The 27,510-nt window shown below is 47.7% G+C and overlaps 1 protein-coding gene across 1 annotated transcript in view; it reads right to left on the reverse strand.

Annotated features, from left to right (window-relative positions):
* Positions 1-27,510, reverse strand: part of ZFTA (zinc finger translocation associated) — a 153,372-nt gene that overhangs the window by 59,381 nt on the left and 66,481 nt on the right. Inside the window, exon 4 of the mRNA XM_085625913.1 lies at positions 10,052-10,804. Within this exon, the coding sequence (XP_085482039.1) occupies positions 10,052-10,804 (753 nt within the window). The remainder of the gene's footprint in view (positions 1-10,051; positions 10,805-27,510) is intronic.

The following is a 27,510-nucleotide window of genomic DNA, read 5'->3' on the forward strand; positions in this document are numbered from 1 at the left end:
CCGCGGAACGCGAAATTACCGAAATTCCGCGAGTGGAACGGAATTTACTGCCCAGGCCTAGTGGATACCCAAAACGATTGGTACGTACCGCATTGAAAAGGGCATGGTACTGTCCAAGGGAGGTCCTCAAATCTCCCAAACCCAAGATTGACTCTAACCGCATGGTATGCGTAACTACATTTTCACCCATGTCAAACATCATACGCAAATCTGTCCTCAAACATTGGTCGATCCTGAATGCAGGCACGTTAAATATTGAACGGCCTTTATTCGCTTTCCGCAAAAAACGCAACATAAAGGACCATTTAGTCAGAGCAGCACTGCCAACCCAAAAACCGCCAACCACTCACTGAACTATGGGGTCTTGACCCCTGGTTAGGACATGTCAAATGTGGCATGTGCAGCGTATGCGATCATACTAACGAAGGAAAAGATTTTACATTCAATAACGTCAAAATCACATCCAAATTCTTCATTAATTGCAATTTATGTAATGTCATTTATGTAATACAATGCCCCTGTCAAAAAATCTATATAGGACAAACAACGCAGAAAGCCCGTCTAAGGATCAGCCAACACCGCAGCAGGATTCGCTGCAAAACAGCCAACGCACCACTGGTCGAACATTTTTCTAATGCTGGGCACAATGAAGACAACATAAAATGGACTATAATCAGCTTGACCAAGCCTCACCCAAGAGGGGGAGACATTGGTGTCTTGCTAAACAAAGAGGAGCTCAAATGGACTTTGCGCACCCAAAGCATAAAAAATGGATTGAACAGAAATGAGGATTGGACATCCTTACTGTAAATCACCACATGCATAGGTCCTAAACATGCATTTCATAACTACTGCGCTTCCCCTTTCTTAAAGATGGATGTATGTTGTACTGTATTTACCCTGCACATGGTTTTTATGCACTAATGTGTACGGATATAGTCTTTCTTCTATGTTCATATGTATTCTGTGCATTGTTTTTTCAAACTATTTAGATGCACTTGCGCCGTTTTTACAAAACTTCACTAATGTCACGACTGTTAAATTTTACATGCATTCAATTCTCAGTGTGACATATCTCACTACACTAGTTGTATCGCAGGCACCCAGACTACATCCAACATGGCCGTCCCAGTCCGCATTCTAGTTTCCCCTTCACTAGCAAGGAACTCCTATGTTATTTAAGCTATTTTAAGTTAAGTTGAGTTATTTTAACTCCCTGTTCCCATTTCAGATTTATGGCAGCCCCGTTGAGCCCCAGAGCTCGTTATATACATTGAAAATTCTGGGATTCTGGGTTCCTACCGAAGGTAACTCCTCCCCTTCTTGGCAAATATGTTCTCGTTCACTTGGCTCCCTAATTAGTGCTCCTTCGACCCCCAACAATGAGTCCATCGTTCATTTTGCACCCTGTCATTGCGCGCTCACCTTCAACCCCCCGCACATTTTCACATTAAAAATCGCAGGCTCCACATGCAAGGATCCTCCAGTGCGCCGCCAGCGAAATGCGTTCAGGGACCACTTCTCTCACTAACACACAATTCTTCTTTTCCTTTTTTTCCCTCCTCTTATTTCTTGATTTTTGTATAATATTGTTTAGACCCTTATGTTGCTCAAGCATTACCGTCTGTCCTGATGATGATCCCATTATTCATGTAAACGGGATCGAAACGTCGTCGACCTCTTTAAACACCGTGCACACACATTATCTGTTTAAACCTGTGTCACGGCTGTGTTAATTATTATGCTTGTTTCATCATTCACATTTTTCAACAAGCTTTTTGTTTTGCCTGAATATTTTGTCTTTTTGTTCATATGTCACCAATTCTTCACAAACTACCTCACCTTCAGGTCTTTGGATACAGGATTGTATCCCACTGCATATTGTCTTGTTTTTAGATAACTAAGAATAAATTGGATTAAATCCCACTAGCCGGCTGGATAGTAATCATATAGAATTGACTCTGTTCTATACTTCTTTTCTTTATTGACCTCCGACAAGGACCATTGTCCATTATACAAATTGATTCCCAAGGTCCTTGCCTACCTAATTGGGTTCACTTGTTTTTGTTAAAAACCCAAAAAGTCGTAAGCCATCAAAGGATTGGGCTAACAAAGGTTGTTGAACCTTTGGCTTGAAGCCAGATACCCTTAGCCACGCATGTTATCTTGATATACGGCTGGAATTAATACCCCTAGCTGCTGTGTCAGCCGCTTCCAGGCCACACCTTATATTGGTATTAGATAGAAGCTTCCCCTCTGATGCAAATTGTCATGCTCGTTTTTATGTTCTGGGAGGTACTGCAGTATCTCCTCCATTTCGTACCAGTGTGCCCTATCATAGCATGACAAGAGACCAATGAAATTGACAATTCTTCAATGGTTGGCTGATTGTGTTGCCACTCTCTTTCCAGCTGCGTCTATCCGTTTACTCTCCTTGTCCGATAAGGAGCTGGACCAGTTGTTTAAGAGTTTACCCATTTACGAGCAGTGGCCACGACTAAAGAGTCTGGTACGAGTTGACCTTTAATGTATGTATGGATTACTGGGGAAGGTTTATATTTTTTATCGACCCTAGGAGTAATAATCCTGGACCGGACAGGGTTGTTAAAAATATCCGTAGTGCGCCTGAGCATACCCTTAAGGATGGAAAGGTACTGCGTGGAGCGCTGAGTGAAGGATAACATTTTGAAGTGGCTCAGTGTGGAGTGTCACTTTATCAAAAGTTGCTGCCCTACTTATCAGATCATGGTAAGTAGTGGTATCTTCAGGAGGGGAGGGTCTTGATGGATATAAATCAGGGTCAGTGTTATCCGGTGAATCTGTGTCGTATGCCCCCCAATCGTCTTGTGGTGATAATGAATGCTGATCATCATCCCCCCATCCCCTGTAAAGTAGCGAGCCCTCTGATGAATCAGAAGGGTCATGAATTGGTGACTGTTGTGGTGAATGAGTGTGTATAGCATTGATTGGAGGAGGGTTAATGCGGAGTGGGCTAGTAGCCTTGTCCGCTTTCTTCTTCTTTTTGGGACAATAGGGAGATCTATTGTCTCTTCAAAAGAAAGTTGCCTTTATGCAGGCTGTGCTACTGCATGAGGGGGTCTGGTAAGGATTCTGCCTGTATCGGGGAGAATCATTAAATGTTCTTGGCGAGAATGCAGCAGTTGATGTAACTTGTCAAGTACTGGTTTTACAGTCTCAGGAGAATGTGACGCAGCTGTTTGTTAAGCTCCAACCCAGTTTTATCCCCAGTTAATTTTGGTGCTGAGGGTTTTGGTTCCAAGGCAGTATTTTTCGATGCTGAATCGGTATGTTTTTTCAGTTCCGAAGATGTCAGTGCCTTTATTCAGGTGGAGTCAGCCTTGGAAGGTTGCAGTGCAGAAAGTCGGGTCGTTTCGGTGGTGGAGGGTTTCGGACCAACTTGAGGTCTAGGCTGCTTCTTTGTAGCTGAGCCGAGGTTAGACGCTCCTGAAGCAACCGGTTAGTGCCGACCAGACCTGTAGGAAGTGGTGGCCCAACAGCAGACTTTGGGACTTTGCCTGTGCCGGCTGTGGTTTCTGGTGGAGGCAGAGGGGGCAAAGTACTCAAAGTTTGTTGCCCGATGTGATGTTATCATATTCCGCATCAGACTCAGCGATGTGCCTCCATTTCAATTTCCAGTTCCTCCGAACCAAAAATGTCTGGTATCTCTTCAATGCTGCATCAAGACATCTAAACTCTTATAGCTTACCGATCACGCAGAGTCTTTTTGGATCGAAACGATCTGCAGGCCTCACAGGTCTCCTCTCGATAACCTGGAGACAAGCACGAATAACACACCTCATGTAAATCTGTGTGGGGGAACTTTGCAGGACACATAGGACAAAATCTAAAGGGTGTTCATTCCATCATCACCTGGAAGTTTTTCGGAAAGAACGTCAAAGAGAAATTCCTCCCCGGAGGGCAAAGGCCCCGATCGAAGCGAATCCCCTGGACAAATTCAACACTGCTATTATATTTATGAAAATAGTGATGGAATCCCCATCATAACAATACCGACTGTACTAGAAAGTATCCAGAGGATGGGGTTGAACAGAAGCAGAGGAGCACACACCCGAACCAGACGGCGGATAAAATCAATCTAACAATGAAATTGAGGACCATGTGAATTGCAAGCAAGAGGAGTCGCCGCTACACCTTGTGATTCTAAAGACTTCTTCAAAGAAAAACAACTTGCACACTTCCGAGCCCATAACCAGATGGCGGACTTATGCTAGGCATGTGTATGTACAGCCACACATAAATATATTTATACACACACATATATAATGTGTGTAAAAAAATGACTGCCTTTTGATCACAGGGTTAACCCACCACACCCATCCTTGAACCCTAAAACGCATTACAACCCTATGCACAACCCATCCCAGAACACTAAAAAGTCCTTGTTATCTCTATGCACTAACCAGCCTTCAACCTTAAAAACCCTTTACTACCCCAGGCACTACTCATCCCAGACTCTTAAAAGCTTCTTACTACCTTTATACACGAATCATCCCAAAATCCTAAAAAAACCTTACTGATACTACCCACTGAGATCCGAAATTAATCACAAATCAATGTTTTTAAAGCATTAAAATAGTTTACTTATACATGAGGTTATTATTATATTACTATTATATAACTAGAAACAAAATATTCAATTACACTCCATTTATTATTTAATTATATTACTGTTTTTTTTTCACTGAAAAAACCATAGGTTTCAGGCCGGATATAGTTAGGAATTAGCACTTAAAAAACCTTAGAAATTCACTGAAAAAACAATAGGTTTTAGGGGTGTTATAGCTAGCTGGACATTTCACTCGAACAAAACCATTGAAATTCCTCCAATATAGTTAGTTGTACTAACTACATCTCGCGCGCCCGCAATCCACTGCTGATGATGTCACATATTACATCATTCATGACATGGTCAGTTGACATCCCCGGGTCAAATTATGGCCTCGGGGGGGGGGGGGGGGGCTACACAGCCCCCCTTCTAAAAAAGAAGAAAAAAAAAGACCGGGATCGGGCCGGAGGCCACGCCCCCTCCTTACACCACTCTGCAAACGCGCCCCCTGGCGTGTTTGCAGAGGGGGAGCTAGTTCCCTTGAATACTGGGGGTCCCTGGGGGCCAACTAGCCCACCAGGAACCTCCAGTATGCGCTAGTGGGCTGCGTTGCAGAGAGGTGTAATGAGGCCATGCCCATTTTTACACCTCTTTGCAACGCAGCTCCGTGGCGCTTACTGGAGGTACCTGGTGGCCTAGTTGGCCACCAGGGGACCTCAGGATTCAAGGGGACTTAATCCCCCAACTTAAAACGCGCCACTGGGCGCGTTTGCACAGTGGTGAAGGTAGGGGGCGGGGCCTGAGGTGATATGTGTGCAAACACGCCCTGGGGAGTGTTTAAAGTGGGGGAATTAATTCCTCTTCAATCCAGAGGTCCCCTAGGGGCCAACTAGCCCACCAGGTACCTCCAGTAAGCGCCACGGAGCTGCTTTGCAGAGTGTTGTAAAAAGGGGCGTGGCCTCTGAACACCTCTCTGCAACGCAGCTCCCTGGCGCATACTGGAGGTACCTGGTGGGTTAGTTGGCCCCCAGGGGACCTCTGGATTGAAGAGGAATTAATTCCCCCACTTAAAACGCGCCACAGGGCGTGTTTGCACACGTCACCTCAGGCCCCGCCCCCTTCCTTCACCATTGTACAAATATTCCTCTAAAATCAGCCGAACTACGAATTCCGATTTACTCACCTGTTATCAGGAGAGAACCCAGGGCTGCATCTTTTAGCCCAGCACTGACCCTGAAAAGTAATTCTAAGCGTACTTACCAGTAACTTGTATTTCCTTCCATAGGAATCCATTGTGTGGTTTGCACCAGAAAAGTTTCTAAGTGTCCAATTTTGAAACGTACAAATATTCCTCTAAATTCAGCCTAACTACAAATTCTGAGTTACTCACCTGTTATCAGGAGAGAACTCAGGGCTGCATCTTTTAGCCCAGCACTGACTCTGAAAAGTAATTCTTAGCGTACTTGCCAGTAACTTGTATTTCCTTCCATAGGAATCCATTGTGTGGTTTTCACCAGAAAAGTTTCTAAGTGTCTATTTTCACAAACTAAACATATTCCTAAAAAATCGTCTGTATGACAAACACATTCTTTCAAATGTTTACAGGAGGTTGGCCAGTGCTGGATCCAGGATCCACCACTGAGAAAGAAAAAGTAACGATAACACTACTTACCTGCTAAGTGAATTTTCTGCCATCGGATAACATTGGTGATTCTATGTGAAAAAATTTCTAAGTGTCAACTTTTAAAATACAATAATATTCCTTAAAAATCACTACTGTAACCAAAACGCTTTTACTCAACTGTTTACAGGAGATGTCCAAGGACTGAATCTAGGAACCAGTCCTGTGGTTAGAAAAGTAATCCATAAAGTAACTAATTGCATTTGACTAGAAATTCACATTGAGCTCAATGTTGTATTGTGTTTGAAATTGTGTTGCCCATTGCAACAACTGTAACTACTGTACTTAAAAGTCTATTGCCTATTTGCAAAGTATTTAAACGAAAGTAATTCATTCTGAGAAAGTATATTTTTTATTGTAATGTATAATGTATTTTAAAAAATAAAATATCTAAAAAATAAACAGTTTACAAAATGTAGTAAATCAGTATCAAAATAATCAGTATAACAATTAATACATTAAAAATTGTCATTTACAAAACCTTTGAAATTCACTGAAAAAACCATAGGTCCATTTTTTTTTATGGAGGGGGGCTGCGTAGCCCGCCTCCTCTGGCCACTTTAAGGCCCCGGGGACCCCATCCCCCGGGGCCGGCCATTGTTTTTTTTTTTTGTTTAATCTGGGAGGGGGGCCACTTGGCCCCCCTCCTAGGCCACTTATGGCCCTGGGGACCCCATCCCTGGTGTCCTCAATCCCCCCCACGGTCCCAGCCGGCTTCCCGCGTCCTGCGGGAGCCGGCATTGCTTTTCCACATGGGGAGCAGCTAACATGCTGCTCCCCATGTGGAAAAGCAATCCGCTTTGCTTCATTGAAGCGAGAGGAGGTTCCCCTGCTCTCGCTTCAATGAAGCAAACTACAGTGTCCCGGGGGTGGGCACCCCGGGACACTGCAGGAGGGGGGGGTGGCAGACCCCAGGGCCTATTCAAGGGCCCCCTCCCACATTGACAAGTTGCCCCGGGGGTGGCGGTCCCCGGGGCTGGGAGCCCCCCATTCCAAATTACTTTGGGATTGGGACCTCCCCACACTTTTTTAATTCTGGCTCCGGGATTTGCCCCCCCCCCCCCCCGGGGGCCAATTACCAAAGAAGCGCGGGAGCCCCGCGCTTCTTTTTTTTTTCCGACCGAAATTCGTGCTGGGTGAGCGAATCTCGCCGATATTGTTCTTAAAAAAAAAAATGCTTTTTTGGGCCCTGGGGGTTTTTGTAGGACCCCCTGAGCAGGCCTAGGGGGTCAGAGTGTTTCTACCCTGCCCACTTTTTGCGTTTTTCGCGTTTATTTTATAGGTTTCTTGTGCCTCTGTTCTACCGAGGCACAAGATGGCTGCCAACACTTCCTGATCTGGAGTGTTGACAGCCAATTAGAATACAGCTCGTGCACGGCAGGGTGCGCGCTGGGTGCGGGGAGGGTGCGCGGATCCTCCGAGGCCATAGATATATCTATGATTTTACTTTTGATTTTCTCAGGAACTACTGAACGGATTTACACCATTTAAGCAAAAGGCACAAGTCTGAACTGAGGACTACCTCTTTGCCAAATTTGGTGTAATTCCGTTCAGCAGTTCGGGCTGTAGCTGCGTCAACAGGTCCTATGGGAAAATGCATGGGGAAAACGTGTTTTGGGACCCCCCTTTTTTCTCGGCCCCCGCTTGACGAATCACCGTGAAATTTTCAGAATAGGAGCGGAGCTGGGCAAAAGTTTGGAAAATTTTGCAAAGATTCGGCGCCAACGTTATTCCAAATAGAATGTTGCGGATTCCCTATGGAAAATAGGTCCTAACTATATCTACCTACTGACGACCGCCGCCAGGAGGAGGTGGTGGTGTGTGGTGGTGTGTATATATATATATATATATATATATATATATCTCCACACTCCTGATATACAGGTATGGACCGCAGCGTGTTCTGGTTTACCAAAGCAGTGCTTTATTGCATGGTGAAAGTAAATTAACTCACATCACAGAAATACAAAGACTAGTGTCCAGCCTGACGCGTTTTGAGATATATAGTATAAAATACCTATATAATGTCTCACATATAAAAAAAGCTTTAAAAAATAAAAAAAAATTTTTTTAAACTTACCTGTGATGTAAAGACATATTGATGCAAATAAAGCTAGAAAATGTTACCCGTGATGAAAATATTCATAATGTAACTCCTGCGATGTAAACGACCACAATGTAATGCCGGTGTTGTAAAGGTTCAATACCTTGACAAAGCATATGAATCAAACTAGTAAAAGTAAGGGACACCCACACAAATTCTACATTCAGCAAATGAGCTATTTTGGTAGTAGTTTCCTGGCTTCTTCTTTACCATCTTTATTTGCTCGCCATACCCAAGAAGATGCCGACATATCCCCATACATCTCTTTCTTTGGACATCTGCAGTCATTATACATGTCCCTCGTCTCTCATCATGGATGACCAATGTGGACCACTTAAAACACTATAAAGTTAGTGTATGTATTATTGGCATATTTTTTCCCATTTTTTTTCTTTCAATCACCCCTCACCACACCCTTTTCCCCGTTTCTTCCCTTTTTTTGTGACCAGAATTTACATTTTTCACCTTTTCCTGGTTGTAGTGTAGCCGTACACACTGTACTATATTTTTCATGTGTGTTCTTTTATTCATTCACAAATGGGCTCCTGGGTGGAAGTGTAAATAAATAAATATATTGAGACCACTATGAAGGTTCAGCATATGTGCTGGGCTTGATGCAAGTGCTCAAACGTCAACTATGAGAACAATCTTCGCAAACCACCTTGGGGGTTCGGTGATAAATTGCACCTTGGAAATGCCCAAATGAGTGCACCTCTGAAACAGCACCACAAGAATGGAGCAAGGCATGCTGGCATATCAAGAAGATATCTTGCAACACTAGGTTTGAATTGAATCATTTTAATATCTTGAATCATACTTGTATGTCCTCTACTGTCTAATGTAAGATGAGGAGCTAAAGCTGCCCTCGGGGGTGGGGGATCAGTAGAATGTTTTCACATTGGCGGTGGGATTTCCCTAATATCGCTTTGTTCTGGAGCACTGCTGCTGGGAATTAGACAGATTTATAGTTTGATGGATTGAACCTCAGGCTGACCCCTTAGACATACACCGATTCACAGCTCGGAGCAAAATGCACAGGGAGGGCACTATGCTAAATCTGATTGCGGCAACACACTGCATTACAAAGAAGTGGTGCAAGGAAGTAATGTGGAATTAAAATGGTGGCTAAAAGGTGTTGAGGAGTGGCTGGCAGTGGTTAAGATAGAGGAAATACATAAAGTCGACAAAATGGATCGCAAATTGAAGAGGACCCGATTTGTGAATGCTCCACTGTACGGCAGATTATATGCCATCATGAAAAGAGCATTTATTTTTGTATATTCTTAAGCTGGGTCCTTTCGTACCTATAGCAGTATACTGACTGCTGTTGTAAAATAGGAGTATACCTATTATACGCGGCGGGTGCCTAATCGTGTGATCGATATTTTTCATCAGAATTTGTTGCTATTATATTTTATGTGTTTCTTGTCCTTCACATTCATTGGCTTGTGCTTACCATGGCTGTCTTTGTTAATATTTGAAAACCCAAAGAGAATGTTAATTAAAATTGAATTGCTGCCCAAATAAAATCTGCCTTCAGAAGTCTATCCAAGGCATCGTCAACTTAAAAAAAGAAATAAAAAATAACTCCTCCTACTGTGCTAATACAGACTTGTCAACCTCACTGCTCTCTCACAGCCCAATGAAATTCACTCTTGCCCATCAAAGGAAACCTTACCATGGATACCGTTCTCTGAAACCATGCCATTTTCAACCTCCAAGCTGTCCAGCGACGAGCCCTCTGCCACCACCAAATTGGCCATTTTATTATCCCATTCCTTGAGAATGACCAGCTTCTCTGGATCACTTAGAAAGAATGTTTCATCATGCTTTTGCAGAATGTGCCTCTTAATAGTGCTGACCTTCAAGGTGCTGAGTGAACTGCCACACACCATGCAAGAAAGGCCATGTGTCAGGCAGTTGTAATCCATAAGGTATTCCATTCGCCAGCGGTCCTGGTAATACCGCTTGTGGTCCCGTCCCCGCCCCTTATTCGGCACCCTATCAGACATATTGGTATCTGGATCATCCACCCAAGAGGCATCATCGATACTCAGCGGAGGATTAGGGGTGCCACACGTGGAGCTCTCCTGCCCATTGCATGATGCAGGATCTGCTGGTGTTTCTTCTTCAGACTCGTCCATGGTTAGGTCTACGTGTGCAGTCTGTTGGACGGGAGCTGGGATCAACACTGGTGCTGGAAAAGAAGGTGGCGACCTCAGTGGAGCTGGGGTCAGGGAAGGGATGGTAAGTGGAGTCCGACCAGGAGCCGGAATCCGAACCGGGCATAGGATGGCAAATGGAGCAGTAACTACAATAGGAGCCAAGGAAGACAAAGCAATAGGAACCGGCACAGAAAAGGGTGCTGAAGTCAAAGCTGGAGCTACAGCCGGAGCAGGATCTGAAATTTGAGTTTCCATCTGCTTCTGAACTGCAAAAAAAAGTTTTGAAAAAGTATTAGAAATAATTTAAAAGGTAGCTATAACTAAACATGCAGCGCTTAAGATATGAAAAATCCAACTGCGTGTTGCAACATACTTGGACAAATGTTCAAAATAATGACGCAATTGTACCCTTGCAAAATTATTTCGATTTGTTTTCGTGACTTTATATAAACTGGGGGTCTAAAGTGTCGGTCTATTAGTAGTGAATGCCCAATTGAAATGTGTGGATCAGCATACTTGGACTTATACTACAGGTTCAAATTGCATACAGACTGAAAGTGTTGTCTTTCTGAAACTCCCTTAATTCTAAAAACGCTGGGCAAAACAGGGCATGTTAATTGTAGATCTGGAGAGACCACACGGAATCACACTGAGAATGTTTCACTCTTTGGATATAATAGCAAGCAAGGCATTACAAGTTTATATTTCAAATAACTAAGACCATGATTTGTGAATGGTAGAAATAACATTTAGAACCATTATTTCCATAAAAAAAAACATTTAAATGCGAGCCGAGCAGATTCAAATTGGCAATGGCCTTCATACCAGGTTCATTCTTGAAATGATGGGAGAAATTTCTCTAGAGGAAAATACCAACCAAGAGCACACATTCACAAATGCCTAGATGTGGAGAAGTTCACGCCAACTCACATTTCAAAAGAGGTACAGGGGCAAAACCAGTGACAGGGCATTTGATGTAGACGAGGAACTAAACTAATTTTCACTACTGCTTCTGTCAAAGGAACCGGATACAATTTCAAGTGAAGATGCAGAAATTGCCCTTTAGAAATGAAAGTAGACGAAATGGGCCTTGTTTTTGTGATGTGCACCCAAGGGTACAGATAACAACTGACACTAGTAAAACAAGGAGCTCATTCTAGAGTCAATTTTAGTAAATCCCATCACATGAGGCCCAGAAAATGGCTTAGCTTCAAGTGATGCGTGGTTTGCTGCCATTCTACAGGCACACATTTCTCTTTACGGACAGTTCGTAATACTGATGGCATCTTCTGGTGTGTGTAAGGTCCAGCTGTGTCTATCAGGAAAAACAATTGATAGATTTTTCTGTCTAATGTGAAATAGGGCAAATATAAGTGCGTTTCAGGAGACACACTCAGCCTCTCAAAGAGAGTGGGGCAGTTCTGGGAAGGACTGTTTAGATTTATTCCTAAAAATATATCTCGGTCTCTTGTGACATATTTACCCGGGTATTTGAAACCACAGCTATTAAGCGCTCTGGGGCACCTAAGCAGCGCTCTCAGAGTCCAGGGCGTTAGTGGGTAGCCTGTAGATTACCCCAATTGCTAGGATATCCAGAGTATTTACTGAACAGATTCAATATTAGTAACAACCAGTCTACTGTGACTACTTGGTGAGCAACATCCAGAATTATATCGTCTGCGTATACCGAAAATCTTTCATCCCATCAGAGTCCCATTTTAGGCCCCTGGCCAATGCATAATCCCAGATCCCACATGCAAAAAGCACATATGCAAGAGCAAAAATCAATGGAGAGTGGCATCCTTGCAGAGTGCCTCTGTCCTGGAGGAAAATATCTGAGCATGTGTCACTGACCTTTACAGGTGCCAGAGGTTTACTATATAGTAGCCCAACCCATGCTAGATAAATCGATCTAGTTTTTTTTTGTTTTATCCAATATTACACCGTTCAAGATCCCTCTTCATCTCACGGGTGGGGGCATTGACACCAGATACGGTTGAATTTGGATGGTTGGAGATGTGATTTTGTCACACTGATTGAGAAACAAAATTGATACACTAAATTTATTGTCTTTTGGGAGTTTGCTACGGTTGTATGTCATCACAACGCATTCCGTTGCAACGCATGCCTTTTCAACGCATGCCTTTACTACGCATGCGTTACAACGCGAATGCCGTTACCACGAACAACATTTACCACGAAAATGCATTTACCACGTTTATCGGTAAAGGCATTTTCGTGGTAAATGTTTTTTTTTTCTTTTGAAGAATACCCCTGTGCGACCCCCGCCCCTTTTTCTTCTAATAAATTCCTCTGTCCTCAACATTAAAAATGTTTCCCTGTGCGATTACCCCACCCACAAACCCTTAAATTTACCCCTTCTCTACACGTCCCCGTCATTAATTACTTAAACTAAATTCCCCCTTACCTCGCTACGTCCTCTCTTCTCTGGAAGCTCTTCGGATCTGCGTCGCGGTAAGGGAAGACGGTGGCAGTGTCTTCCTAATCCGCTTGGCGCCCGGCTTCAGCTGTCATTGCCCTGAGAGAGTGGTGATTTGTCACGAGAGAATTGCTTGACCTGGTTAAAACGCCGGTCCTACTTTGCACTTTGTATTTTGCACCCTTTTAACATTCATTTTAATGTAGCAATTTTAATGATCGGTGTGTAAGACTGTAAATTCTGCTCGTTTCACGTAGCGCTCTATTAAGTAATTTTAACCTACTTGAACTGTCCGCTGATTGCGGGGGCCTTCAGGGCTCAAACCTGGTCTGTGCTCGGTGTCACTGCCTGCCCGCCCCGTTCCGACTCGGTATTGGCTACCGTTGAGCGGAGGGCGGGGCAGGTGAGAGCCAGACACGCCTACTGACATTGACGCAGCTGAGCGGTTAGCGCTCTAGTAGCCCTGACGAGAGACTATTTAGCCAGAAGTCGGCCAGAGCGCGCAGCGGTTGCGCGCAGAGGGGCGCCCTTGACGGCGCCAAAGACTAGCCTAAGACCAGCCCGTCTGCGCCCGTCCGCGACAGGACGGGACAAGGGGCAATGGGGACACCGTCGATAATCCAACCTTTGACCACTACAACGAGGATCACATATTCCAGTGGGCCGCTACGTCAGCTGGGCGTGGCCCCATTCGGACATGTGGACTAGGAGGTAATGTGGAGGTGGAAGGCCCCTTCTCCTGCCGCCATTGTCAGACCCAGTTTACCATTGCCAGTCAGAACACCCATCCTCATGGCTCTAGGACGGATTTTTCCTCCTCCGGTAACACTGGTAACAATTCTGCCAGTGCTACTACAAGAAGGAAAAATCTATTGTGTAATGTAAGATCTCTACCGAAACATGCTTCTGAGATATGGGACCTAATTTCCACTAGCAATCCAGATCTATGTTTCCTCATGGAAACATGGTTAAAACCCTGCTCAACTCCAGCAATTGCATTAGCCATTCCCTTGGGTTTTAAAATTATTAGATTAGATCGACCCTCGAAAATAGGCGGAGGAATTGCTATTGTTCACAAACAAGATATTGATTGTTCTATGGTAACTGAGCTATCCACACCGGAAATTGAACTATTAATATTTAAAATCACTCCCTCTGAAAAAAACACAGCCACGCAGATGGGTGCCTTAGTATATCGCCCCCCAGGCTCATGTGCAAACTTTTCTAACGTTCTACTTGAGTCTTTGGCTCCATATATCAGCAATGATAAAGATTTTATTTTACTTGGAGATTTTAACATTCACAGTGAACTAATAAATTGTAAAGAAGCCCAGTCGGTTTTACAGGACCTTTTGCTTCTGGGGTTATCACAGGTTAACTCTGGACCTACACACCGGGCAGGACACACATTAGACCTCATATTAGCAAACCATCCTTTAGTCTCATGTCTACCGCCTATTCGAACCAGCTGGTCTGATCATTTTGTTATCGAATTTCATACCTTTCAACATAAATATATTGGTCATGAATCAGTTTCTCTTCCCTGCAAACGACGTCCTTGGTATAAGGTTAATGAACAGACTTTTAAAGATAATTTTATTAACCCCTCCTACTCTGCCTCAGAGGGAATTGATGGTGCCTTAAGGGAATTTGATTTAGCCACTAGGCGAACGATAGACATCATCGCTCCATTGAGACAATTTAAACCACGCCCTGCCAATAAACAAGAGATCTGGTTTTCTGATGAGCTTCGAATTTTAAAACAGAACTCTAGGAAGCTGGAAAAAAGATGGAGAACCTCACATCAGGAGAAGGATAGAAAGCAATACTGGGCTTCTCTATCCATCTATCACAAAGCCATTCGTGGGGCACGTAAAACCCATATAGCATCACAAATTGCTGCGGCAGGGAATTTTTCAAGGGTTCTCTATCAGGTTCTACAGTCTTTTGTGAAGCCAGTTGCCTGCGAAAGCTCTGAATCAGTATCCCAACTTCTTTGTGATCAAATTTCGTCCTTCTTTTCTAATAAGATAGACAGGATTTATGAGAATATTGTCAATTTTAATCTCGCCTCCACTGCCATGGTCCCCTGTCAGGTCTTTAATGATACTGAACATGTGCCTAATACACAAGTTTTAGACACCTTTCCCCCAATCTCTTCCCCAGACTTATTGGCTCTGATGACCCAGATAAAAAGTGGTAGTCCGGATGACATCATACCTGCCAAACTTATGCCCATCCTTTCTGGACAACTTGGCCCCATGATTCAAGGACTGGTCAACTTGTCTCTTGGCTTGGGCTCTGTTCCCAAGGATTGAAAGCGTGCGTTGGTAAGGCCCATCAGGAAAAATACATCTATCCCTTGGACCGAGCTTACCAATTTAAGACCTATCTCACTGCTTCCTTTTCTGGGGAAACTGACAGAAAAACATGTCAACAGACACTTGTCCGGCTTTGTTGAAGATGTGGGTGGCCTGGACTACTCACAATCCGGGTTCAGGCCAAAACACAGCACAGAGTCTACTCTTCTGTCTGTGGTAGACGACCTACATATGCTTCAAGATAGGGGTTACTCTGTAATCTTAGTTTTGCTTGACTTGTCAGCAGCGTTCGACACCGTGTCACATAACATTCTTGTTGACCGGTTGTCGAACATGGGAGTGAAGAACAAAGCCCTTGCCTGGCTGAGAAGCTTTCTTACTGGCCGTACCCAGACTGTCACCATGGGTACTTACCGTTCCAGGGAAGTAGAAATTACGAAAGGGGTGCCACAGGGCTCCTGTCTGAGCCCTACACTTTTTAACATCTATGTGGCACCCCTGGCAAGAGTGATGCGCGAATTTGGTTTTATTCCAGTGTCTTATGCTGACGACACACAGCTCCTCTTCCCTTTCAAAACCCTCACGACGGAAATTAAGAACTCTTTCTCGGCAGGCATGAAGGCTGTAGGGCAATGGATGTCATCTAATTACCTACAATGCAATGTCAGCAAAACAGAGATTATGTTGTTTGGAGGGGCCAAGATACTGTGGTCCCCCGATTGGTGGCCCCCCGATCTGGGTATGGTTCCTGAACCGAAGCAGGTTGTTAAAAATCTGGGGATACGCCTTGACCAGGATTTAGTGTTAAGGCAGCATACCAATTATATTACAGGTGTATGCTTCCACACTATTGGCCTGTTGCGTAAGATTCTTCCTTTGTTGCCGGATTCTTCCAGAAGGACCCTGGTGCAGGCTCTTGTTCTAAGTCGGCTGGATTACTGTAATGGCCTGCTCCTCTCAGCAAATGAGGGAGTGTTGGCCAAGTTACAGGTGATCCAGAATACAGCTGCTCGACTGGTCCTTAATGCCCCTCCGAGAACAGCTGCTAAACCTCTTTTGAAAAAACTGCATTGGCTGTCAATCCGGCAACGGACTAAGTTTAAAATCTGTTGCCTGATCCACAAAAGTATAAATGGCCAAGGTCCCCTGTACTTGGAAAACAAATTCATTCCCTACACTCCTACCAGGTCCTTGAGATCCAGCAATGGTTTTCTGCTGGTAGTGCCCCGTGCCAAAAAAGCTAGACATGGGGGTAAAGCATTGTCAGCCGTGGGACCTACACTGTGGAACAGTCTACCTCAAACTTTAAGACTATGTCCCGAACACTTGCAATTCAGGAAACAGCTTAAAACTTTGTTGTTTAAAAGTGACATCTAAGACGGCTCTCCCTGTCTGTTAATGATCAGCTGAAACCCGATCCAGAGCGCAGAGATACTCCATTGGAGTCGATTCTAGCGCTATATAAACCCGCAAATAAATAAATAAAGAGGAAGCGGAAGTGTCTTTCCGTTTCCTCTAACAACGCCGATTTCCTCCACATCGATGGAATCAGGTTTGGTTTTTTTTTGGGAGGGGGGGGAACCCCCACCCCCTTTTTTAATATTATCTTTAGCACACATGCCTTTACTACGTATCTCGTAGTAAAGCTATGCGTGGTAAAGGCTTTTCGTGGTAACCACGCATGCGTTGTAATGCATGCATGGTTATGGCTATACGTGGAAACGGACGCGTTGTAGTGGCCGTTTCCCATCTGCTACACATTTGTGTTTACTTGGACACTTGATCAGCCAATCATCGAGATAAGGAAACACGTGAATGTTTTCTCTTCTTAGTTTTGTTGCTACTACTGCTAGACATTTTGGGAATACCCTCGGGGCTCTCGTTGCTCCGAAGGGTAGCACTTTGAATTGATAATGATATTCACTTACAACAAATCTCAGGATCTTTGTGTGCTAGATGTATTGCAATATGGAAGTAAGCGTACATCTGAAAGAAACACGTTAGTTAGATTCCTTACCTTAGAATATCCCCAGGCGTCAGGCTGGATCCGGAAAAAATTTTCCTCAGCAATACCCTTGCGCGTCGGTAGGCGTCGTCTGTGGCTCCGCGTCCGTCGTCGTCTGCGGCTCCGCGTCCGTCGTCGTGATCGCCGGGATGACGTCGGAGTACTTAGACGCCGACGTCGGAGTACCTAGACGCTGCCCTCGCGCGCTGACGTTTGTTCTTCTTTTCTCCGCGCCAGTAAGCGCAGATCCGGGAAGAGCATACCCTTAGTCATTTTTTGACTAACTTTTTGGACATTTTTGTCTATCTTTTTCTAGTCGACTTAGACTCCTGGTGCCGGTAGGGATGCCTGGGTTCAAGCCATGTGATGTCTGTCACCCACTGATGTCGGTTACCGAACCCCACCATCGGTGTCTCTACTGTCTTGGGGCCGACCACGATGACAAGTCGTGCCCCGACTGCCAGGCCTTGACCTCGAAGGCAAGGCGGGAGCGGTCCCGCAAGCTCCTCGAGATCCGGCAGTCGGCTCCGCGCCGCGCGAGATCCCGGTTGAGGAGGAGGTCGAGGGACCGGTCGCAGAGCCGAAGTCCTCACCGCTCGTCGGGATCCAAGTCCTCGCATTCAGGTAAGTCGAGGCATGGTAAAAAAGTCGAAGAAGCGACATCGCTCTTCCGACTCTCCTTGCAGGTCGCGCGACTCGGCCGAGGGTTCGGGTGGCACCACTCACGCGGCTCCGCCAGAGCCGCTGGAGTCACATCTGTCCCCACCCCCTCCGGTCCCTGGGCTTCATGCGACTCTGAGCGAGGTTCGAGACTTCCTCGTGGCCATGAGGACTCTCTACCCGCCGTCGAGGCCTGCCGGCGCGCCTTCGGGCCCCGCATGTCTGACTGGGGGCCCTAGCGAGCCGGCGGCTTCGGCCCCGGCGCCGCAGGTCCCCGTGGGATCCAGGCCTGGATCCCGGTCGACGCCGGCTGACCTCACGACTCCTCCGCCGGCGAAGACGACCATGGTGCGCAGGGCGGCCCAGGCCTTAATTCTGGAGCTCCCTGCAGCAGCCGTGAGGACTAACCTCCTCACTGAGGTGCATCAACCGCCGGTAAGCTCTTCGGAGCCTCTACTGCAGTTCAATGAGGCCCTCACAGACATTCTGATGGGCACTTGGTCCAAGCCCTCCACAGTCTCTCCTGTGGATCGGAATGTGGTCCGGCGCCACCGCCCAGCTCTGGGCGACCCCAGCTTTCTGTCCGTACACCCCACCCCTGAGAGTGTGGTCATCCAGGCCTCCATGTCCCAAACCGCCTTCCTGTCCGCAACTCCGGATCGGGAATCCAAAAGGTTGGAGCAGTTTGGCAAGAAACTGTTTTCCTCCCTCAGTTTGGGGTTGCGGTCCATTAATACGGCGTGCCTTTTGGACCATTACACCCACTCTTTGTGGGATACAGTGGAGGACGTGCTGCCCCAGTATCCAGAGGAGGCCAGGACATGGCTCGCCCAGGCTCTTACGGAGGGGCGTGATGCAGCACAGTACTCCATTCGATGTGGACTTGATACCACGGACTCGCTGGGTAGAGCAATTTCAATGACGGTGGCGATTCGTCGTCACGCCTGGCTGAGGTCAACAAACTTTTCAGGGGATGTCCAGAGCACCCTCATGGACATGCCCTTTGATGGCCGTCGCCTTTTTGGCGACAAAGCGGATAGTGCGCTGGAGCGCTTTAAGGACTCCAGGGCTACAGCCAAGTCCTTGGGCCTCTCGGCCCAGCGCCAGCAAACTTCTTTTCGTCCCTTTCGTGGCCAAGGAAGGGGCGCCCCCGCACGTTCGTCCAGCCACAGGCCGCAGAACCAGCCTCAACGCGGTCGCGGACTTGGTTTCCGCCGTGGCGGAGCAGGGGGACAGAGAGCCGGTCAGTCCACATCTGCTCCTGCAGCATCTGCCTCAAAGCCTTCCTAGTCCGAGCTTTCAGGTCCATTCGACGCCAGTGGGAGGCAGAGTTCACCATCACCTGCTCCACTGGCGTACCATCACTTCGGACAGGTGGGTGCTGCAAATCGTCCAAAGGGGCTACTCCCTCCCCTCCGAGGCGACCCCTCCAGCCATGCCACCGCAGTACCACCGCATGTCGGGGGATCACTTGCAAATTCTACAGGAGGAAGTTAAGGCCCTCTTGGCAAAGGGGGCCATCGAGCGCGTTCCTGGCCCAGAAGTAGGACAGAGTTGTTACTCCCACTACTTTCTGGTTCCCAAGAAGGGCAAAGGGGGCCTACCCCCTATCTTGGACCTCAAGAGTGTCAACGCCTTCCTCCGGAAGGAGAAGTTCAAGATGCTGACTTTAGCTCAGGTTCTGGCTGCCCTAGACCCTGGAGACTGGATGGTAGCGTTGGACTTGCAGGACGCTTATTTCCACATCTCCGTCCTACCGGCCCACCGGCGTTACCTGCGGTTCACAGTAGGCCACGATCACTTTCAGTTTACCGTGCTCCCCTTCGGCCTCACCAGTGCCCCTCGGGTGTTCACGAAAGTGATGGCGGTGGTCGCAGCTCATCTGCGCAGATTAGGGGTTCCAGTCTTCCCCTATCTCGACGACTGGTTGTTGAAGGTGGGCTCGCCCCAGACAGTCGTCTCCCACCTCCAGACTACGGCCGACCTCCTGCATTCGCTGGGGTTCTCCTTCAACGTGCCGAAGTCACATCTGAGTCCCTCCCAGCAGCTTCTCTTCAGCGGTTCTGGACTCGGCGCAGTTTTGGGTCTATCCTCCCGAACAGTGGGTTCGGTATATTCAGGCTCTGATTCCGATCTTTCAGCCTTTATCCCAAGTTTCGATCAGGTTGACCTTACGGCTGCTGGGTCTGTTGGCATCCTGCTGGTACATCACGCCAGGTGGCGGATGCGGGCTCTGCAGTGGGACCTGAAGTTCCAGTGGTCGCAGCATCGGGGCAACCTGTCCGACCACGTCCTGATCTCGGAGGGCACTGCAAGACAGCTGCAGTGGTGGCTCACGGACCGCGATTGGGTCAGTGGCAGATCCCTCTCCCTACCCCAACCGGAGCATCACAGTGGTGATGGATGCGTCCCTCCTGGGATGGGGGGGCCACATGGGGGAGGCAGAGATCAGAGGCCGCTGGTCTCCGGCGGAGTCCCGGCTCCATATCAACCTTGTTGGAGCTGCGGGCAATCCGGCTTGCACTGAAGGCATTCCTCCCCTCTGTCCGAGGAAGTGTAGTGCAGGTGTTCACGGACAGCACCACCGCCATGTGGTATTGCAACAAACAGGGCGGGTAGGGTCGTGGACCCTTTGTCAGGAGGCTCTGCGCCTCTGGACATGGCTGGAACATCAGGGCATCACCCTAGTGGTTCAACACCTAGCGGGCTCTCTGAACGCCAGGGCGGACGAACTCAGCCGCCGGTGCATGATGGATCATGAATGGTGTCTGAACTCGGACGTGGCACAAGGCCTCTTTCGGCAATGGGGAGAGCCTTGGTTAGATCTATTCGCCACCGAAGAGAACGCGCAATGTCATCAGTTCTGCGCATTGGAATTTCCAAGGCGGCACTCGCTCGGAGACGCTTTTCGTCACAAGTGGAGTTGCGGTCTGTTATACGCCTTTCCGCCTATACCACTTCTGCCCAGATTGCTGAAGATCAGGCATGACCGGGCCCAAGTCATTCTTGTGGCTCCGGACTGGGCACGAAGATACTGGTATCCCGAGCTACTCAGTCTGTCAATCGATCCCCCGATTCGACTGCCTCTTCAGGAGGACCTTCTGTAGCAGCAGCAGGGGACGGTCCTCCACCCGAACCTGTCCAGCCTCCACCTCCATGCGTGGAGATTGAGCGGTGGCAGATGTTGCCATTTGACTTGCCTCCTGAAGTCTGTGATGTCATTCTGGCAGCCAGGCGTCCCTCCACTAAAGGAACGCGTTACTTACCTGTAACTGCGGTTATCCAGTATTGGTATCTTTCATAGATTCACATGCCTGAATCATTCCCCGTCGTCGGGAATGGGAGTCACCGGTAAATAACAAAGTAATGTCCAGAAGACATAAGACAGCCATAGGCCTCAGAGGCCTTAGCTTAGTAAGCTATCCACGTCCTTATGTAAAAAGGACCAAATTTTGGCCAGAGCCAATCAGCTAACACCACCCTCTAGAACCTTCCTGGTAGGAGCTCTAGTCCCTCAGATTTTCGTGAGCACAGTGCTAAGCAGCTGTATACTGAGAGATCCGAGAGAGCCCTTCCAGGGGAGGCGGGTGGGTTGCATGTGAATCTATGAAAGATACCAATACTGGATAACCGCAGTTACAGGTAAGTAACGCGTTCCTTATCCAGTATTAGGGTATCTTTCATAGATTCACATGCCTGAATCAGAGTAGCAAGCAGTGAAAAAAGCACATTTCGAAAGATATGGATAACACACAGGTATTAGATAACCACATCTATCTGAGATAAACAACAGTGCTACTGTAAAGCAATGAATAAGTAATGCATACATTATAGTGCGAAATGTGCATAAACTCAGGATGGTGGGATGAAAGAAAGGGCTCACCTCTATTTAAAAAGATGACGTAGTACCGCTTGGCCCACTGACGCATCCTTCATGATCTCCGCATCCAGGCAGTAATGCTTGGTGAAGGTATGCGGCGTCTTCCATGTGGCCGCTCTACAAATGTCCACAATGGGCACCCCAGCAAAAAGAGCCATGGAAGTAGACATGGCCCTTGTGGAGTGGGCACGGACCGTTGTTCTCAACAGACGTCCTGCCTGTTGGTGACAGAAAGAAATGGCCGAAGAAATCCAGCGGGAAATGCTCTGTTTTGTGAGCGGAAGCCCTCTTCGAGGTCTGCTGTAGGCTATGAATAGCTGATTTGATTTACGAAAAGATTTCGTTCTCTCAATGTAAAATTTCAAGCAACGTTGAATGTCTAGTGAATGTAGAGCTCGTTCCGCCACTGTTTGTGGATTTGGGAAGAATGATTGTAAAACAATAGGTTCGTTGAGGTGGAAGTGAGATGGAACCTTGGGAATGAAAGCTGGATTTGTGCGGAGAAGGACTCTATCCTTTTTGAATTGCAGGAATGGGTCCTGGATAGAGAATGCTTGGAGCTCTCCCACTCGCCTTGCCGAGGTAAGAGCTAGTAGAAGTGCCACCTTCCAGGAAACAAATTTAAGGTCAGCTGTGTGGATGGGCTCAAACGGGTGCTTCATTAGTTGAGCTAGAACTATGTTAAGGTGCCAGGCCGGTGGAACAGGCTTTACTGGAGGGAATGTGCGAAACAGTCCTTTCATGAATTGCTTTATGAGTCTATGAGACCATAAAGAGGGGCCGGAAGAAGATCTTCTGAAACGTGAGATTGCAGCTAGGTGAACTTTAATGGAGGCATGAGCAAGACCAGATTCTGCCAGATGTAAAAGGTAGGGTAAGACTTGTCCTGGGGTGGAAGAGAAAGGATGCAACTTATTCGTCTTACACCAGATACAGAATCTTTTCCACTTGAGTGAGTAGGTCTTGTTGGTACTATCTGCTCGAGCCCGAGCTAGAATTCGTCTGCAGTCTGGAGGAATGTCTAGGCCCCGAAACTCTCTGAACTCAGGAGCCAAGCTGATAACCTGAGAGAGGCTAGATCCGGATGTTGAATCTGCTGATCGCTGAGCGTCAGAAGAGATGGAAACGTTTTCAGCCTGATCGGAGGTTCCTGGGAGAGGAGGTGAAGTTCCGAGAACCAGTGTTGGCGTGGCCAAGCTGGGGCTATCAATATCAAAGTGCAAGGTTCCGCCTTCATCTTCCGTAGTACCCTGGGGATCAGGGGAAATGGCGGAAAGGCATATGCAAAGACGTTGCACCATGCTATCGAAAAGGCATTCCCCAGGGATCCTGGTTGGGGATGCCAGCTTGCAAAGTATTGGCATTTGGCGTTGCGTTGGGTGGCGAATAGGTCCAGCTGAGGTGTGCCCCATTGGGCGAAGATATTGTTGAGGACCTGCTGATCCAGTTCCCACTCGTGGCACGCTGCCTGCCTCCTGCTTAGATAATCTGCCAACACATTGTGGGTGCCTGGAACATAATCTGCTCGGAGAGAGATGTTGTGGCGGAGCAGCCAGTTCCAGATTTTCTGCGATTCGCGCGAAAGTGTCAGTGAACGAGTCCCTCCCTGCTTGTTCAGGTAGTGCATTGTCGTGGTGTTGTCTGTCCGGACAAGCACTACTGAGTTCTTTATCCTCGGGAGGAAAGCCACTAGAGCTAGGTAGACTGCTCGGAGCTCTAAAAGGTTGATATGAAGCATTTTCTCCGAAAGGGACCACTTTCCGCTTATCTGTAGCTCCTGAAGGAAAGCTCCCCAGCCTTCCAAGGAGGCGTCCGTGGTGATTATATGAGGAGTAGCAGGAAGCAAGAAAGGCAAGCCTTGCGAAAGGTTCTTGGGGCGAACCCACCATTGCAGAGCCTGTTTGATCGCCAGGGTTACTTGGATGACGTCGTCGAAAGACCCTGTACACTGGATCCACTGGTTCGACAGAGCCTCTTGTAGGGGTCGCATCCGTAAGCGGCAATGTGGGATTAATAGAATGCAGGAGGACATCATCCCGAGGAGGGATTTGAAGAGGCGCACCGAGAGTGTCTTTCTTGTCATTACCTGGAGTGCCAGAGATTGAAGTTTGTCCTGGCGTTCCTGTGACGGGAATGCTTTCCTGTGGATGGTGTCTAGTGTGGCTCCCAAAAATTGCATGCATTGGGATGGTTGCAGGACAGATTTGTCGTGGTTGAGAGTGAGCCCCAGTGACTCGAAGAGTGTCAGACAAGCGTTGGAAGATCTTATCACGCCTTCTTGTGATGGGGACTTGATAAGCCAGTCGTCTAAATACGGGAAGACTTGGTGGTGGAAACGGCGTAGGTACGCCGCCACTGGTGCTAGGCATTTGGTGAAAATGCGTGGCGCCGATTTGAGCCCAAATGGCAGAACCCGAAACTGGTAATGCCTGCCCGCCACCATGAAACGCAGGAACTTCTTGTGGTTGCGGTGTATTGGGACATGAAAATAGGCGTCTTGAAGGTCCACCGACACCATGTAGTCGTTTGCGTTGAGTAAATGCAAAACCTCCTGTATGGTAATCATTCGAAACGACTGTTTTTTCAGAAATTTGTTGAGATTTCTGAGGTCCAATATGGGTCTCCATTTTTTCTCTTTCTTTCGGATGAGAAAGAAATGGGAGTAGAACCCTCTCCCTCGTTGGCTTAGGGGAACTTTCTCTATAGCTCCCTTTAGAAGCATAATCTTTATTTCTTGGAGTAATGGGCGTAGGTTTTTGTGAGCCCTTTGGCGGGGAGGAGTTTGAGGAGGAATTTGTATGAATTCCAGGGAATGGCCGAATTGTATTAATTGGAGGACCCATCGGTCCGTAGTTATCGTTTGCCAATTTTTGAGAAAATGGGAGATTTTTCCGCCAATCTTGTAGGGTGGAGACAAGATTGAGACCGGCTGCATCTGGAAGTCATTGCCGCCGCGCGGCACCCTTTTGTCTTCCTCCTCTGTTACGAAAGGAAGTTTTCTGGTAAGACGACTGTTGTCGCTGCTGAGATTGTGGATGGTACTGCTGGGAAGAGGAGAAAGAGGAACGCTGTTGAAAGTCTCCTCTGGAGGAAGTCTGACCTCTTCCTCTTGACCCACGAAAGGAAGGGTTCCGAGATTGCAGAGACCCCAGGGCTCTGGCAGTATCTGTATCTTTTTTGATACCTTGCAATGCCTCGTCAATAAGAGAACCGAATAGAAGCTGGCCATCATAAGGCATGTCCAGGACTTTTGTCTGGACCTCCGGCCTGAAAGAAGTTGCCTTGAGCCAACCCTGGCGCCGGAGAACAGCCGCACCAGCCAGCTGTCTAAAACCTGTGGAAGCAATATCCATTGCACAGTCTATCAGTTCCGTGGCAGATCGTTCACCCTCCAACAGAATCTTCCTTGCCTCTTCTTTTAAGTCAGAAGGCAAATCCGCTAGATATGGGGCAATGTCCGCCCACATTTGTCGGTTGTACCGTCCCAATAGTGCAGTAGCGTTGGAGGCACGCACTGTCAAGGCTGACATAGAGGAGAAACGTTTCCCTATGTTATCCATACGTCGCCCTTCTTTATCCGGCGGAGCTGTCAACAGCGCAGCTGGGTTGTTTGACCTCCTCTGCGCAGCCTGAGTGATAACCGAGTCCGGCTTTGGATGGCCTGTAAGACAAACCGGAGCCGTGTCCGGAGCTTTATATTTCTTGTCCAGGCGTGGTAGAACCGGTGGCACTGATGAAGGGTTCTGCATTATCTTTATGCCCTGGTCCCAAATATAATCAATTATCGGAATTGCCCGGACGGACTTCTTGAAGGGTTCCTTAAAGTCATATAAGAAACAGTCTTGTTGATGCGAAGGCATCGGGATCTGGAAGCGCTGGGCCGCTCTTTCAATGATGTTGTGGAAACCGCCGATGTCGTCGGGCGGTGAGTCGGCTGTGGTAGGGACAGGCGAAACAGGAGCCGGAAGGATGTAATCGTCCCATTCATCTTGTTGGGATTGGACGTCCTGGAGTTCTCCTTCCTCAGGTTCCTCCTCCTCCTCCTCCTCGTCCGTGGTGGGCCGAGGCGGAGGTGCCGTCCTCTCCAAAAGCAGTGGAGGCGGTCGTGGCCGTGGAGTGGAAGGCCCCGCAGGCATCGGTGGAGGTGCCGGAGTCGGAAAACGCTGCTTATAGTCCGTTATGTCTGTGACCAAGGCTGCCGGTAGACACACCATGGAAGGTGGAGGCAGCATGTATTCTTGATGAGGAACCTCCTCATAGTCCTGGGGATTGTCTTCGTAATCCGAGACATCCTGGTACTTTACATGGAGCTGTGATGGACTAGTCGCCGCAGGAAAGAGACTAGCGTCGTCCGAATGCTCCTCTTCAAAGAGGCGAGTGGGAGGGAAGGTTGAGACCTTACTGGGCGAAGTGAGGGCCGGAGTTAATGCACGCTTGGTTATTTGTACATCCACAAATGTACTCTGGTCGTCCGTGTCCATACCCCTCAAGGGGCTCGATGGTATAGCTGTAACCGACGTTACAGGTATCAATGCCGTCGACGGGATCGTCGTCGGGGTCGTCGTCAACGACGAGGATGATGAAGACGGTCTCCTCGTCGACGATGACGTCGACGAGGACGTCGACAACGGCGTCGACGGTGATATTCTTGTCGACGGTACCCTCGTCGTCGACGGTGTCTTCGTCGTCGGCGTCTTCGTCGACGATGATGAAGCTCTCGTCGACGGTGTCGTCGTCGACCCTCCCGTCGACAGCTTACTCGACGACGACTTTTTTATGGCTAACGTCGACGGAATTGTCTTGCCTGCCGTCGACGATGGAGTTGTCGTCGTCGAGGACATGGAATGGGATGTCATCGTCGATAGAGTCGTCGTCGACGATGTAACTGAAATCGCTGTCGAAGGAGATTTTCTCGTCGACGCTACTGTCGACATTGTTGTCGTCGACGAGGTGGCAATAGGCTTTTTGAAGGTGTGGGGCATCACCTTAGGAGACGAGCTCCCTGGAACAGGCGAATCCTGGACCTCTGAAGACTTTTTCTGCGTCTTCTTTTGAGGTGGCTGCGACGAAAGGGCCCGGCGATGCCACCCTTGGTCTTTTAGATGAGGAGTGAGACGCAACTGAGGAACTCTCACTCTCCTCAGAGGACACCACATCCTCCTTGTCCTTTAGCCTTTGCAGCCAGATTAAAAGGCGCCCCTCTCGGTCTTTCAAGGTCTTAGAAGAGAAAGTCCGACATACCTTGCAGTCCTTAGAACTGTGACTGGGATAGAGGCAATACAAGCAGTCCTTGTGTTGGTCGTCGATATGTAGCCTCTTCTTTCCGCAAGAGGCGCAGGGCCTGAATAAACCCTTCTTAGGTGTATCAGCCATGCTGAAAATCCAGAAAGTTGAGAAGAAATACTGTCAAATCCAAAGAAATGAGCAGAGCTCAGTGGAGACTCCCTTAGCACGACGTGCGGTAGAAAATCTGAGGGACTAGAGCTCCTACCAGGAAGGTTCTAGAGGGTGGTGTTAGCTGATTGGTTCTGGCCAAAATTTGGTCCTTTTTACATAAGGACGTGGATAGCTTACTAAGCTAAGGCCTCTGAGGCCTATGGCTGTCTTATGTCTTCTGGACATTACTTTGTTATTTACCGGTGACTCCCATTCCCGACGACGGGGAA

This window comes from Triturus cristatus, chromosome 9 (assembly GCF_964204655.1).
Source record: "Triturus cristatus chromosome 9, aTriCri1.1, whole genome shotgun sequence".
Lineage (NCBI taxonomy): Eukaryota > Metazoa > Chordata > Amphibia > Caudata > Salamandridae > Triturus > Triturus cristatus.